General features: G+C 27.2%; 2 protein-coding genes across 2 annotated transcripts; one reads left to right on the top strand and one right to left on the bottom strand.

Moving 5' to 3' along the window:
* Positions 1 to 1198: 1198 nt before the first annotated feature.
* On the top strand, positions 1199 to 10574 carry pats1 (uncharacterized protein; the record flags this gene model as incomplete). Its single annotated transcript, XM_003294428.1, has 5 exons — positions 1199 to 1444; positions 1526 to 1766; positions 1839 to 2160; positions 2187 to 2485; positions 2611 to 10574. 5 exons carry the CDS (start codon positions 1199 to 1201, stop codon positions 10572 to 10574), a joined length of 9072 nt encoding a protein of 3023 aa, XP_003294476.1.
* A 35-nt stretch (positions 10575 to 10609) lies between these two features.
* On the bottom strand, positions 10610 to 14144 carry DICPUDRAFT_96054 (uncharacterized protein). Its single transcript, XM_003294427.1, has one exon. The coding sequence runs from the start codon at positions 13281 to 13283 to the stop codon at positions 10944 to 10946; it is 2340 nt and encodes a 779-aa protein (XP_003294475.1). The 5' UTR covers positions 13284 to 14144; the 3' UTR covers positions 10610 to 10943.
* Between the last annotated feature and the right edge of the window lie 185 nt (positions 14145 to 14329).

Below are 14329 nucleotides of genomic sequence, written 5' to 3'. Positions count from 1 at the left end.
AAAAGAACCAACCATTAATTTTGTTATTTTTTATTTTAGCTCAATTTTATTCAAAAAGACGAAAAAACCAATACATTTGTAAAAGTAAATCCAATTCACTACCAAGCATTGGACAATTCAATCAGATTTTTCTCAATGGGTTCAAGAATTCAATAAAAATAAATAAAATAATTTTATTATAAAATGCCTTTTTCGTGCCTTTTTTATGAATTTCAGTTAAAAGTTTTTTTTTTTTTTTTATGGTTTTTTTATTCGCCAAAATAAAGTTTATATATTAAATAATAAATATTATTATTGAGCAAAATATTCTTTCTATACAAAAAATAAAAAAATAAAAAATATATTAAAGAATAAAATATAAAAAAATGATGACAGTTTATCTTTAACCAAATATGTATTAGTTTTTATCTAAAAAAAAAAAAAAATTAAAAAAAAAATTAAAAAAAAAAAAAAAAAAGTGTAGAAGGATGAGTATATAGCATGTCTCTGCTCTAATATCGCATAAATAATAAATTTAAACCATATACACATATAAATATATACATATAACACATAAATATCAATAAATATTTCCATATAAATCAAAAAAAAACACTTAAAAAAAATAATTTTTTAAAATAAAATAAAATTTAAAAAAAAAAATTTTAATTTTTTTTCAATTTTTTTTATTTTTTTTTTTTTATTTTTTTTTAAAATTATAAAAATTTTTGTGTTTATATTATATTTTATATTATTGTTTATAAATATAAATAATATTATTTAAGAAAAAAAAACAATAAAAAAAAAATATCCAATAATACTGTTATAGTATTGGGTTCATATTAAATTTCATTTTTTTTTTTTTGTTTTTTTATTAAACAATAAATAAATAATAAATAAAATACACAATAATTTAATCACAATATAAAAAAAGAAAATTTTTTTTTTCTTTTAAAATATAAAAAATAAATAAATAAACAATTAATAATTTTTTATTTGTAATAAAATAAACTATATATATATATATAATAATTTTTAAAAAATAATATATTTTCTTTTTTTTTTTTTTTGTTATTTTTTTAGAAAAAATTTAAATATATAGCATATATATAATAGGAATAAAAGTTATTGAATATTAAAGCAGTAACAGAATAATATATAACCAAAGAGAAATTAAATTATTATTATAGTATTAATATTATAATAGTTAGTGTAAAAGATGGAAATTTTAAATTTATCGGTAGAATTTCACGTACCGGATGGTGGCACTTTAAAAAAGATTGTTAGGGTCGATAACTCGACCAAGGTTGGTGATATGGCACGTTTACTTTTGGATAAGTTTGGTAGATCAGAGTTTGACCCATCACAATTTCAATTAATAGTCCCAACCAAATCATCAAATATTCAGTATACAGCTTTATCAGATTTAAATAAATCGTTATCAAGTTACAATATTAAAAATAATGTATGTAGCACTCGAAATCGAGATATTTTAATTATAATAAAAAACAATTCTCTAATAATAAAATAATTTTACATTTTAAAGGATGATTTAATTTTAAAGAAAAGACAAAAGAAATCAAATCCAACAAGTGCAAAATTAGCATCAAAAAAGAAACCCGAAAGTATTTTTAAAACATTATTTTCAATGTCAACACTTGAAATGAAATTAGGCGATAATGATAAAGTTACCCCAGAAATTACCGAAGTCGAAAATCAAATTGACGATTTAACAATTTTATTTAAATCATTTGAATATTTAAATAATTATTTTAATCAACACAAAGGTAATAATATTAAAATTTTCTTTTGCATAAAGTTAGAATATTAAAAACTAATACTTTTTTATTTTATCTTAGAAATTAACGATATTTTAATAATATTTCAATATAGCGGCAGCGAACAAGAAATATCAGAATTGGTAAAATCCACTCTTTCAAACCAAACATCATCATCGTATGACAGTGTCGATATAACACAATATCAAAAAAATCCAAAAATTTTAGGTAGCTTTATTTTATCATTATTACAAGTTATATTTTCACAAAATTCATCATACTCTCTGTACACTACATATTTAAAATCGACAACATCAGCAGTCACAACCTCCACAGATACTAGATCAACATATTTTTACGAAATACCAATCAAAAATAGAATTATTTTAAAACATATCATGCTGTTTTTATATAATTTATCTCAAAGAGATTCAAATCTATAGAGGCTTTATCAAATATTATTGGTCCATTCATATTGGGAAATGTTTTATTAGATCCACCACCACAAACAAATTCACCAGCTTTATTAGGTGTAAATAATCTACAACAAACAAATATTATAACGGCGAGCGGCAGTAATTTAGAAAATAGTAATAATAGTTTAACCAACTCAATCGGGGGTGATGAAAGTCCTGATTTTACTTTAAATATGATGAGTGGAAGTGTCGGCGGCGTAAAAAGAGAAAATAGTGGTAGTTCATTGTTAAATATAGGTTCGATTGGTGGTAGTAACTCAATAATTGGTGGAACAATAATATCATCATCATTACCAACTCACCATCATTTTCAACTACTACAACTACACCAACCTTAACAAATATATATAATACACCAACACAATCATCGACAACAGCACTAAATCATTTAAGAAATCAAAGTAATGATAATAATAATGGCAGTAATAATAATACCAATAATAGTAATAATAATAATAACAAAGACTCAAATAGAATACTAAGCCAAACCGAAAGTTTACTTTGTAAAAAGGTAGCAAGTGATTTAATTCAAAATATACCTTTATATTTATTATTTTCACATTTTAAAATATCACAATTAGATGGTGAAAAGGTCTTATTCTCATCAGAGAATATTTATTGTATAGATAAATGTAATTTTCCTCCAAACAAAGCTTATCTTGGCGAAATATGGGTTACAAATTTTAGAATCATTTTTGTAAATTCAAAAGATAACCAAACTTGTCAAATACCAAGTTCAACATCATCAAATTCAATTTCATCTTTAGCTTCAACCCAAAATATAAGTATACTGTCTTTAATGTCACAATTAAATAATAGTCATCACAATCAATCTTTTAATTCAAGTAGCAATAGTGTCAATAATACATCATTAAATAATATAAACAATGTAAACAACAACAACAACAACAACAACAATAATATAAATAATAGTAGTGGTAATATAAATACCAATGGTTCTAGTAATAATAGTAGTACACCATCATCATCCACATCGAATACACCAATACCAACTTCACCAATTCAAACTAGTGGTAGTTTTTCAAGTTCAAATAATTTATTAGCAAATGTAAATAATAGTAGTTCGAATAATTTATTAGGTTTAACAAATAATAATAGCATGAACTCGAGTATTAATTCCAGTATGAATAATTTCAATAATAATAGTTACTATAGTGGAGGTAATAAATTATCAACACTCGATAACACCGAAATACCTTTATCAATGATCTATAAATGGAAATCCATCAAAACGGGTCAACTTTACGATTCTTTCAAGATATACTGTAAAGATTTTCGTTGTAAAATTATTGGTTTCCCAAGCAGCTCTCCTTACCTATCAAGATTTAGAGATTTATTAACCAAATGTTCAATTCCAACCTTAGATACCATTTTTGCATATGGTAGTAAAGAGAATAGCTTTTCAAATACAGAGTGTTTCCCAGATACTGAGTTGTTAAAAGAATATAATAGAATAGGCGTATCATGGGACCATTGGAGAACTACAACCATTTCAAAAGTTTGTGAAAGTTACCCAACTCTTTCTGTTGTTCCAAAATCAATTAGTGATAATGTTGTAGTAACTTCAGCATATTATCGTAGCTTTGGTTTTCCAGTTTTAGCTTGGTCTCATCCAACTCAAAAATCAAGTATCACCCGTGCTATTTCACCAGATGATCAAAATAAAAATAGTAGTAATTATTTATTAAGTCCAAACTCTCCAAATAGAAATTCTTTTGGTACCTCTGGAGGTAATAATGGTAGCACTTCAAATTTATCAAATAATAATAATAATGGTTTAAATAGTGATAAAAGTGGAAACAACATGAATGTTAATCAAATAGGTCAACATTCGCTGTCGCAACCAATTTTACAATCACAACAATCCTCCATTGATATTAAAAACAATAGTTATTCTTCATCCAATTCATTATCTTCAAATGTAAATAGTTCAGGGGGTATTGTTCACAGTGGTTCAAATAATAATGTATCATTAGTTTCACCAGTAGCCTCACCAAGATTCCATCAAACCATTAGTTCATCATCAATACCTCAAGTTTGTCAAGAGGATATTGATTTCTTAAAGGCCATTTTGGATATTAAAAGTAGTAATATGTTAAATGTATTTGATACAGGAAAAAATGGAAGTTATTCATCAACAATGATTGGTTGTCAAATTGAATTCCTTAATCTTTTAGCACCATCAAAAGTTAAAGAAAGATTTAATAAACTTTTACATCTTCATCTTTACCATCCAGACTCTGAGTGGAGTGAAACTATTAGATTCTCTTGGTTGGATTCCTTAAAGCCAATATTATCAGCTGCTATTAATATAGCGATGCATGTTGATCAAGGTAGATCAGTCTTAATTCAAAATTCAGGTGGTCCAGATTTAGATCTTTTATTATCATCTCTTTCTCAATTACTTTTAGATCCATTTTACAGAACATTGGATGGTTTCAGAGTATTACTCGAAAAAGAATGGTTGTCCTATGGTTACCCATTTTCAAAGCGTTGTCATCTTAAAGGTAATGATGATTCATTCTCACCAATTTTTATGCAATTTGTTTTTATTGTTTGGCAAATTTGGAAAGAGTTTCCATCAAGCTTCCAATTTAATGAATATTATCTCTTAATATTATTGGATAATGTTTACAATAGTAGATTTGGTACATTTTTATGTAACAATATTAAAGAAAGACTCGAGAATAATGTTTACACCCAAACCAAATCATTCTGGTCTTTCCAAAGCCAAAACCAAGAAAGATTCACAAATTCATTTTACAAATTAAAGAATAGCAGAGATCCATTGCCTCCAGTTCAACACCTCAAGTGTCAACGTGTATTTCAAGATACTATGTGGAACGAATATTTCTATCGTTATTGTTACAAATCATCATTGGCTATAGAACAGTTTGAGGATCGTATTAAAAGTGCTTTACTCGATGTTGAAATGACAGTTAATAATGCAATTTCAGCACCAGCCTCAATATTATTACCTGGCTTGGAAAGTTTAGATTTATCTGGTCTTAGACTCTACTATTTACCATCGACCTATGACTCAACTTTATATCACCTAACCGGCTTGAAACAATTAAATCTCTCAAAAAACAATTTAAACTCTATAACATGCAGTCTTTCAAGTTTAGTAAATTTAGAGCGTTTATCACTTGAAGAAAACCATATAACAAATTTCCCAATTGAAACTATCCAACTGCTCTCTCAAAAACTTTTTTCTTTGAAGGAATTAAACTTATCATCGAATCAATTAATAGATTTACCAAACGAATTCTCATTATTTAAAAAACTACAAAAGCTTTCCCTTAAAAATAATAGATTCTCTACAATCCCAGAAGTTATCAACCATTTGGAAAATTTGGAAGAATTAGATTTATCAGAGTTAGACCTTTCAACCAACCAAGTAGATAATGGAATTCCAACTAAATTAACAAATCTTAAAATTCTCTTATTAAATCAAACCCACATCACCGAATTACCAAAGGAAATTGGTGATCTTAGAAGCTTAGAAAGATTAGAATTGGATTTTAATACTCTTACCAATTTACCACACTCTTTTAGAAATCTATTAAAACTTGAAGATCTTTCATTAGGTTTTAATACTTTTGTTGAAGTTCCAAGAGAAATTTGTTTCCTTGTCAACTTAAAACGTTTAATATTCGAGGGCAATCAATTACAATTCTTACCAAATGAAATTAGTCAACTAACCAAATTGCAAATCTTGAACCTGCGTCAAAATAAACTTGATACATTACCAGCAAGTATCGGTCAGCTCATAAATTTAACTAGTTTAAATCTTCATAACAATCAATTGGTTGCATTACGTCCAACTATGGGTTTATTGGTTAATTTAAATGAACTTAAATTAGATGGCAATCGTCTTAAAACTCCTCCACCAGAAATTGTAATTCAAGGTTTAAAATCAATTTTACTTTACTTAAAAGATTTAATTAAAGGTCAAGAGCAATGTTATAAAATGAAGCTGATGATTGTTGGTCAAGAAAATGTTGGTAAAACTACTTTATTAAAGACATTAAAAGATAAAAAAAAGAAAGCAGCAGGTGGACCAAATATTTCAACTGATGGTATTGCAATTGATAATTGGGTTTTCTCTAGTATATTCGAAGAGATAGATGATAACAATCGTATGGTTAAAAAGAAACAAGATATTACTCTTAGTATATGGGATTTTGCAGGCCAAGAAATTTATTATACAACTCATCAATTTTTCCTCTCTGAAAGAAGTGTATATATTGTAGCCTGGAATTGCGCATTAGCCGAAGAAGAATCAAGAGTAGAGTTTTGGCTTCAATCAATCACTACTCGTGCCAAGGATGCACCAATTATTATTGTTGGTACACATTTAGACGATGTTAATAGAACTACCGCCAAAATGCAAAAGAGACGTATGAAAGAGAAATACATGAACCGTTTCCATAATATCAAAGCTATTAAATTAGTCAGTTGCACAAGTGGTAAAGGTATTACAAGTCTTCGTGAAAAATTAGAGGCATTGGTTCAATCGCAATCAAATATGGGTGAATCGTTACCAAGATCTTACATGCTATTAGAAAATCTTGTTAAAGAGGAAACTAAAAAACGTATTATACCAACTATTCCATGGAATGAATTTATTCAAATGGGTACAATTTGCACAATTACAGATGAAGCAGAATTACTTAGAGCCACAATGTTTTTACACCAATTGGGTTCATTAGTGTATTTCCCAAAAGAGCCTGGTCTTAAACAATTTGTTATTCTTGATCCACAATGGATTACAACTATGCTCTCGTCAATTATTACAACCAAACACTCATATGCCAAAGATGGTATTTTAATGCACAAGAGTCTTAAGCAAATTTGGAGACCACCACAATATCCAAATAATCTCCATCCACATTTAATTTCACTCTTGGAAAAGTTTGAAATCTCTTATAATCTTTCACATGACAATAACTCATTCGAAACAGGAATGAGTTTAATTCCATCATTATTACTCAATGATCGTCCTGCTATATTCCCATCTCTTTGGGGTCCATTTAATTCAAACATTCAACAGTTTGGCAGAGTTTATCAGTTCGAATTTGTACCAAATGGTTTCTTTTCACGTTTAATGGTTAGAATTTTAAATTTTGCTCGTGTCAAAGCCAAATGTTATTGGAAGAATGGTATGATTTTGCAATATGACGAAGAAACCATCTTTTTAGAAATGAACAACGCAAAGAAAACTCTCTCATTTACTGTTAGAGGCGGAGTTAATTCCACAACTTTATCTCGTGACGTTATCGAAACAATTCAATCATTATTGGATGATTCTTTCCAATTAGCAACATTTGTTTATGTACCATGCTTCCATTGTATATTTTTATCATTACCCCAAACTTATTATTTCCCATTAGAAGTTTGTGAAAATGCCGCTGTAAAAGGTACTGGTTATCTCAAATGTCTTACCTACGATGCCAATGTCAGAACCGATTTGTTAGTTCCCGATCTAGTAATGTCAAATTTCACTGGTGCCAAAATTCCATTTGACCAATTAAAGATTGAAGAAATGATAGGTGAAGGTGGTGCTGCTCTTGTATATCGTGCAAAATGGCAAGATCAAACCGTTGCTGTTAAAAAATTAAAAACTATAGAAAATTTAGATTCTCCAATCGAAATTAACGATATTTCACTCTCCAAAGCTTTCAATGAATTCCGTAGAGAATGCTGGGTAATGTCAGAGCTCGAGCATCCAAACATTGTGCAATTAAAAGGTTTATGTTTAGACCCACTTTGTATTGTTACAGAATATTTACCATGTGGTAACCTTTATAGCTTCCTTCATAAACCTGAATTCGAAGCAAGTTGGCTTTTTAGATTAAAAGTTGCATTGGATGTTAGTAGTGGTATGGCCTTTCTTCATTGCAGTACTCCACCAATCATTCATAGAGATTTAAAATCACCAAATATTCTTTTAGCCTCCATAGATGAAAATTCACCAACATTAGCTAAAGTTGTAGATTTTGGTTTGTCAGGTCTTCAACATACCATTACAAATAGAGGTGTTGAAAATCCATTATGGCTAGCTCCAGAGATTTTAAACAAGACTAAAGAAGCCTCTACCCAAACTGATGTATATGCATTTGGTGTTATCCTTTGGGAATTGGTAACAAGAAAAGATTATTTTGGTGAAATTGGTTTCATGACATTAATAGAAGAGAAGGTTATTGCAGGGGAACGTCCAGAAATCCCATCAGATTGTCCTGAACTTTATGCTAAATTAATTAGAGATTGCTGGCAAAATGATGCATCTTTAAGACCAAAATTCACAGAAATTGAAGATAGATTAATTAAAATAGCAGAATCAATGTTCCCAGATTTACACTTTTCTAGTATTTACCAAATTCATTCTGATCCAACATCCCCACAATTCCAACATAATCAACAACACCAATTAAAATCATTAAATTTATCATCGCTCGACCAAAATCCAATCGATAATGAAATTCTTTCGCCATCAAGCAGCAATTTTTCAATGTTAAATACACCAAAAGATAACCAAAGCGATATTAGTGGTCCAATTTCAGCAAGTCACAAAAGACAATTATCAAGTGACAGTACCGGCAGTTATCGTAATAATAGATCAACTCATGATACAATCAGTCATTCCACAAGCATTGCATCAGATTTAATCGATATTGATAATACTCTTACAGCTCCTATTACACCAAGAAATAGATCCAAAACCAATGAAGATGCAATTATATCTAGTATTAAATTAACAGATTCGCCAGCATCATTAGAGGGTAATGGCAATAAACCACAATCCGCACGTTACCATCACCATAATCACCAGCATAACCACTATCCAATACAGCACTCACAATCTCAACAATCGATCGACATGGCTTCATTAATTGATGCTTTACCAAGTTTAAATAATAATAGTGGTAGTAGCAGCGGCGTAAACTCACCTAACCAAACCTCATCATCAACTCCAGCAGGTAAAAAAGTTATGTACATGTCAAATAATAGAAGAGGTTCAATTTCGATTCAACCATTCCACAATGAATTTAATAGGGAACTACTTCCTAATCAAGGTACCATACAATGTTTAATCAAAATTTCAAATAGTTCGGTGTGGGCCGGTACAGGTAATGGCTTTATTTCGACATGGAAGATCGAAGGTCCAGAGAAATACATCCAAAGAATTTTCGAAGCCAACAAAGATAAAAAACGTATTCATTGTTTATATCCATACATGAATACTGTTTGGTGTGGTTCTGCCGATGATACAATTACTGTATGGGATAGTGACACTCTCCAAAAAATTAAAACCTATCCAGTCCAGGGTCCAACATGTATCACCAGAGTTGGAAATACTATGTGGGTCGGTACTACCGTAAATACTATTCATATTTATGATTTAAAAAAGAAAACAAAGTATAAAGGTAAAATCTCATTAGATGGTCCAATTGAATGTCTTTTAAGAAGAGATCAAGAAGTTTGGGTTGCAGTTTTTGGTAATATTGCTAGAGTCGATATCAATTCATTTAGAGTTGTTCAAATGATTAAAGCTCATGATAAAGCAATTCATGCCATGATCGAAGTAGATGGACAAGTTTGGACCTCTTCGTCGGATGCATCAATTAAAATTTGGAACTCCTCATGTCAATTAGTACAATCAATACCTAACGCCCACAGTAGTAGAATTTTCACTCTAGAGTTGGTTGGTGACTTTGTTTGGTCTGGATCATGGGATACAACTATCAAAATTTGGTCCAGTAAAGATTATCATATGGTTAGTGAAAATTCAGGTAAACATAAAGACGCTATTAGTAGCTTTGTATATATTTCAAATGATCAGCTTTCAACATCACAACAACCAAATCAACAACAACAACAATCACCACAACAACCAAATATACCTAGACAAGTTTGGTCAGGTTCTTGGGATTCATCAATATGTGTTTGGACATTACCAAATGATTATATTAGCGCAGGTGGAAGAAATAACACACTTTATTCTTCAGATAATAGTGTAAATAATAGTATCAGTATTCATAGTAGCAACGGTAGTGTTATTAACAGCCCAAATTTCCCTCCATCACTTCCACATAATCCATCATCATCCTCAATATCATCAACAACATCAACAAACTCTACAACAACAACAACAACAAATAATAACAACTTAAGCACAATTCACGAAACATCACCACCATTATCATCAACCCCTCCACATGGTTCAGCAACAATAGGTCCAGCTACCAGATCTCAATTAGCTAGAAGAACTGTATCTTTTGTTTTTGATAAGTTTAATAAAAATAAAAATAACTAATACAAAACATTACAAATAAATAAAACTATGCTTTTGTGTAAATAGAAACTAGCTTTAAATTAAATTAATTTTATTTTATTTCATTTTTTATTTTTTAAATATTTGTTTATAAAAAAAATAAATATCATAATAATTTTTTTCTATGTGAAATCAAATGGTTTTTTATTTGTTTTAAAAATATTAAATTAAAAATATTTTTTTTATAATTATAAAAACTATTACATTATTTGTTTTGGTGGTTATTTTTTATTTTACTTTTATTGTTTTTTTATTTATTTATTATTGATTATAATTTATAATTTTTAATTTTAATAAAAAGTTGGTATGGTAAAAAAATAAATAAAATTATATATTATTATTTAAATTTGTTTAAGGAATTTTTTCTAACATATTTAAAATTTCGCTAAATGAAGGTCTTTTGTGTGGGTCCTGATGCCAACAAGATTGAATTAAATGAGATAATTGATATGGCCAAGCATTGGGGATGGGTGGACGTAAACTCTTTGTAGTAACAGCCAAAGCTAATTGAACGCTATCTAAACCTGAATATGGAAGTTCTCCAGTTCCCAGTTCCCAAAGGATAATACCAAAAGCATAAACATCAACTTTTTCTGTATAATCTTCGCCCATTAATAATTCTGGGCTCATCCAAATTGGTGAACCAATTGATTTTGTCATTTCTGTGGATTTGCTCTTTAGTTTCGAGAGACCAAAATCACAGATTTTTATGTTCATATTTTCATCCAAAAGTAAATTTAAAGATTTGATATCTCTGTGAATGACACCCGATAAATGTAAATAATTCATACCTTGAGCTATTTGAAGTGCCATTTTCTTGTAGAGTTGCATATTCATCTTTATCTTTTTCGAATGTAAAGCATCATATAGTGAGCCACCTGGAAGATACTCGGTTACAAAACATAAATTTGGTGGTGTTGTGCATGCTGCCATTAATAATACTATATTTGGATGTCTAAGCTTACTAAGAATAGTCAACTCTTTTCTAAACTCTTCTAAAACTTGATTATTTACATCTTCATTAATTTTGATTTGTTTGATTGCAACTGAACTACCTCTCCATAAACCCTTATATACAACTCCAAATGTACCCTCACCTAATTTACTTGCAATCTTTAATTCAGCAAATGAAATCTCTATATCTGAAAAATATTGTTGCGGTTGTTCTTGTTGTATTATACCGCCACTATTTTTTAATAAATTATTATTATTATTATTAAATTGATTATTAAAATTATTTATTAAATTTTGATTGTTATTTGGGCTATGATTATTTATAATATTATTATTGGGATTATTATAATTATTACCATTATTAAAATTGTTATTATTATTATTATTAAAGTTATTAAAATTATTAAATATATTGTTTGGATTATTATTGTTGTTATTATTATTATTTTGGTTTTGGTTTTGATTTTGATTTTGGTTTTGGTTTTGATTTTGGTTTTGATTTTGATTTTGATTTTGGTTTTGATTATTTTGATACTGCTGTATATTATTTATTAATGTACTATTACTTAATGGACTATGTTGTTGTTGCTGTTGTTGCTGTTGTATTATATTAAAATTATTAAAATTATCTAAAGGACTATTATTATTACTTGTATCTTCGAAATAAATAAATGGATATTGTGCTTGTTGATGGTTGTCTGATATTTCATCAAAATCAGATAAAAATTGGTGTTGAACTTCGATAGGAGGAGATGATTGATTTAATTGTTGATGTTGTTTAATTAAGCTTTCAAAGGGTATTATATTTAAACCAATAAATTGCACAAATTCATGAAAAGGAAGAGTTGAAAGTGGTAATAAATTTGCATTGGCACCAAAAACAGAAAGTTTTAAAGTTGGAACACCACCAGTTTTATCTTTAATCGAATTGAATACCTCTATTATATGAACAGCTTGTTGAGGAGAGAATTTTCTTGTATTTACATTATGTCCAACTAAATTAATTTGACGGAGTATTGGGGGTGTTGTATTTCTATGTCCACCACTGTTACTGTTACCATAGATTATAGATTTACTGTAAGAATATGTTTCGACCAATTGCTTAATATTCAATCCCAATGGTGAATGGGATGGAAGTGAGTTGGGGTACAATAAACCTAATGAAAATAAATACTGAGATGTTGGTGGTTGAGGTAAATCTGGATACAAATTTGATATATATTTTACAAGTTGTTGAAATGAATTCAAATATCCTCTTCCCTCGTCCAATTGTGTAAAAAAATGATAACAAAAATAAATTTCTTCCCATGATAACTCTTTATAAGACCCAACACTCATATCTACATTTGATAAGCTAAACTCTTCGAAAGAACTATTTCTTTGATGATGACCTCTTAAAAAATTTATATTTTTTTGTTGTATATTATTTTGATTTTGATTATTATTATTATTATTATTATTATTTTGATTATTATTTTGATTATTATTATTTTGCAGTATTAAATGATTTATATTTGGTGATAAACCCCCAAAATTCTGTTGCTGTTGTTGCTGTGGCTGGTATTGTTGATTAAATCCGTTATTATCATCATTTTTATTCATATTATTATTATTATTATTATTGTTATTATTATTATTATACCCAATAGGTATTGGTGCTATTACTGGACTTGAAGAACTGTAGAATACATTTGGCACTAAATAAGGTTGGTGTTGGTAATAACCTCCACCTTTCATTTTCTTCCTATATTTATGTGTTTGTGTGAGTTTTATTAAAAAAAACTATTTACTTATTATTATAACTATTATTATTATATTGTGTTTTTATTAAATTTTATATTTCATAATAATTTTTATTTCCTAATACCACACACAAAAAATTAGAAAAATTTAAAAATTATTATATAATTATTAAATTGTAATTTGTAATACTGTTATTGTAACTATTGATTTTTTATTTTATTTTTTTATAAAAAAAAAAATAAAAAATAAATATTTTAATATATTTGTATTATTTTTAATTTACTATTATTATTATTATTATTTTTATTATTATTGTTTTTGTTATTACTTTTCTTCTACTGCTATATTTGTCAATGTAAAAATTGTATTATATTTATTATTTTAGCTGTATTTGAAAAAATAATTAATAATGGTCTAAAAACTGGATATAATAAAAGATTAAAGTATTTTTAAAATTGTTTGTATAAAAAAAATTAGTCTCTTTTTCTTAAGATATAATATTATAGAGTGAATGAAAAACTAAAAATAATAATAATAATAAACAAAGCTATTTTTTGTATGGATGGGAGTATACGATATTTTGTGTGTGTTATTAAATTGATATTATTATAGAATGAATTTTTCATAACATTTATTTATATATTAAATTTAATTAATTTTAATACACTATTTAAATTAATAAATGAATAAAAAAAACAAAAATTATTTTATATAAATATACTGTAGATAAATTATTATTTTATTACTTTTATATTAATTATGAATAAATTTATATATAATAAAATTTTGATTTGATATTATAAATTTTTAAGAAAAATATATAAATATATAAATAAATAAATATTTATATATACTGTTCCCTCTATACATACAATATAATTGATAATAATATTATTATAATTATTAATATGATATAAATAAGTAATGTAATAATGTGTGTAAATATATTAAATTGAAAAAAAATAAAAATAAAAATAAAAATAAAATTAAAAAAAAAATTAAAAAATTAAAATTTTAAAATTGAAAAAATACTATATGTT

Source organism: Dictyostelium purpureum (assembly GCF_000190715.1).
Source record: "Dictyostelium purpureum unplaced genomic scaffold DICPUscaffold_566, whole genome shotgun sequence".
In the NCBI taxonomy this organism is placed as follows: Eukaryota; Evosea; class Eumycetozoa; order Dictyosteliales; family Dictyosteliaceae; genus Dictyostelium; species Dictyostelium purpureum.
This window is presented reverse-complemented; position numbering and strand designations above follow the sequence as displayed.

Coding starts and splice junctions, on each gene's coding strand:
- DICPUDRAFT_96054 (XM_003294427.1), bottom strand. CDS start 13,283: ATGAAAGGTGGAGGTTATTACCAACACCAACCTTATTTAGTGCCAAAT.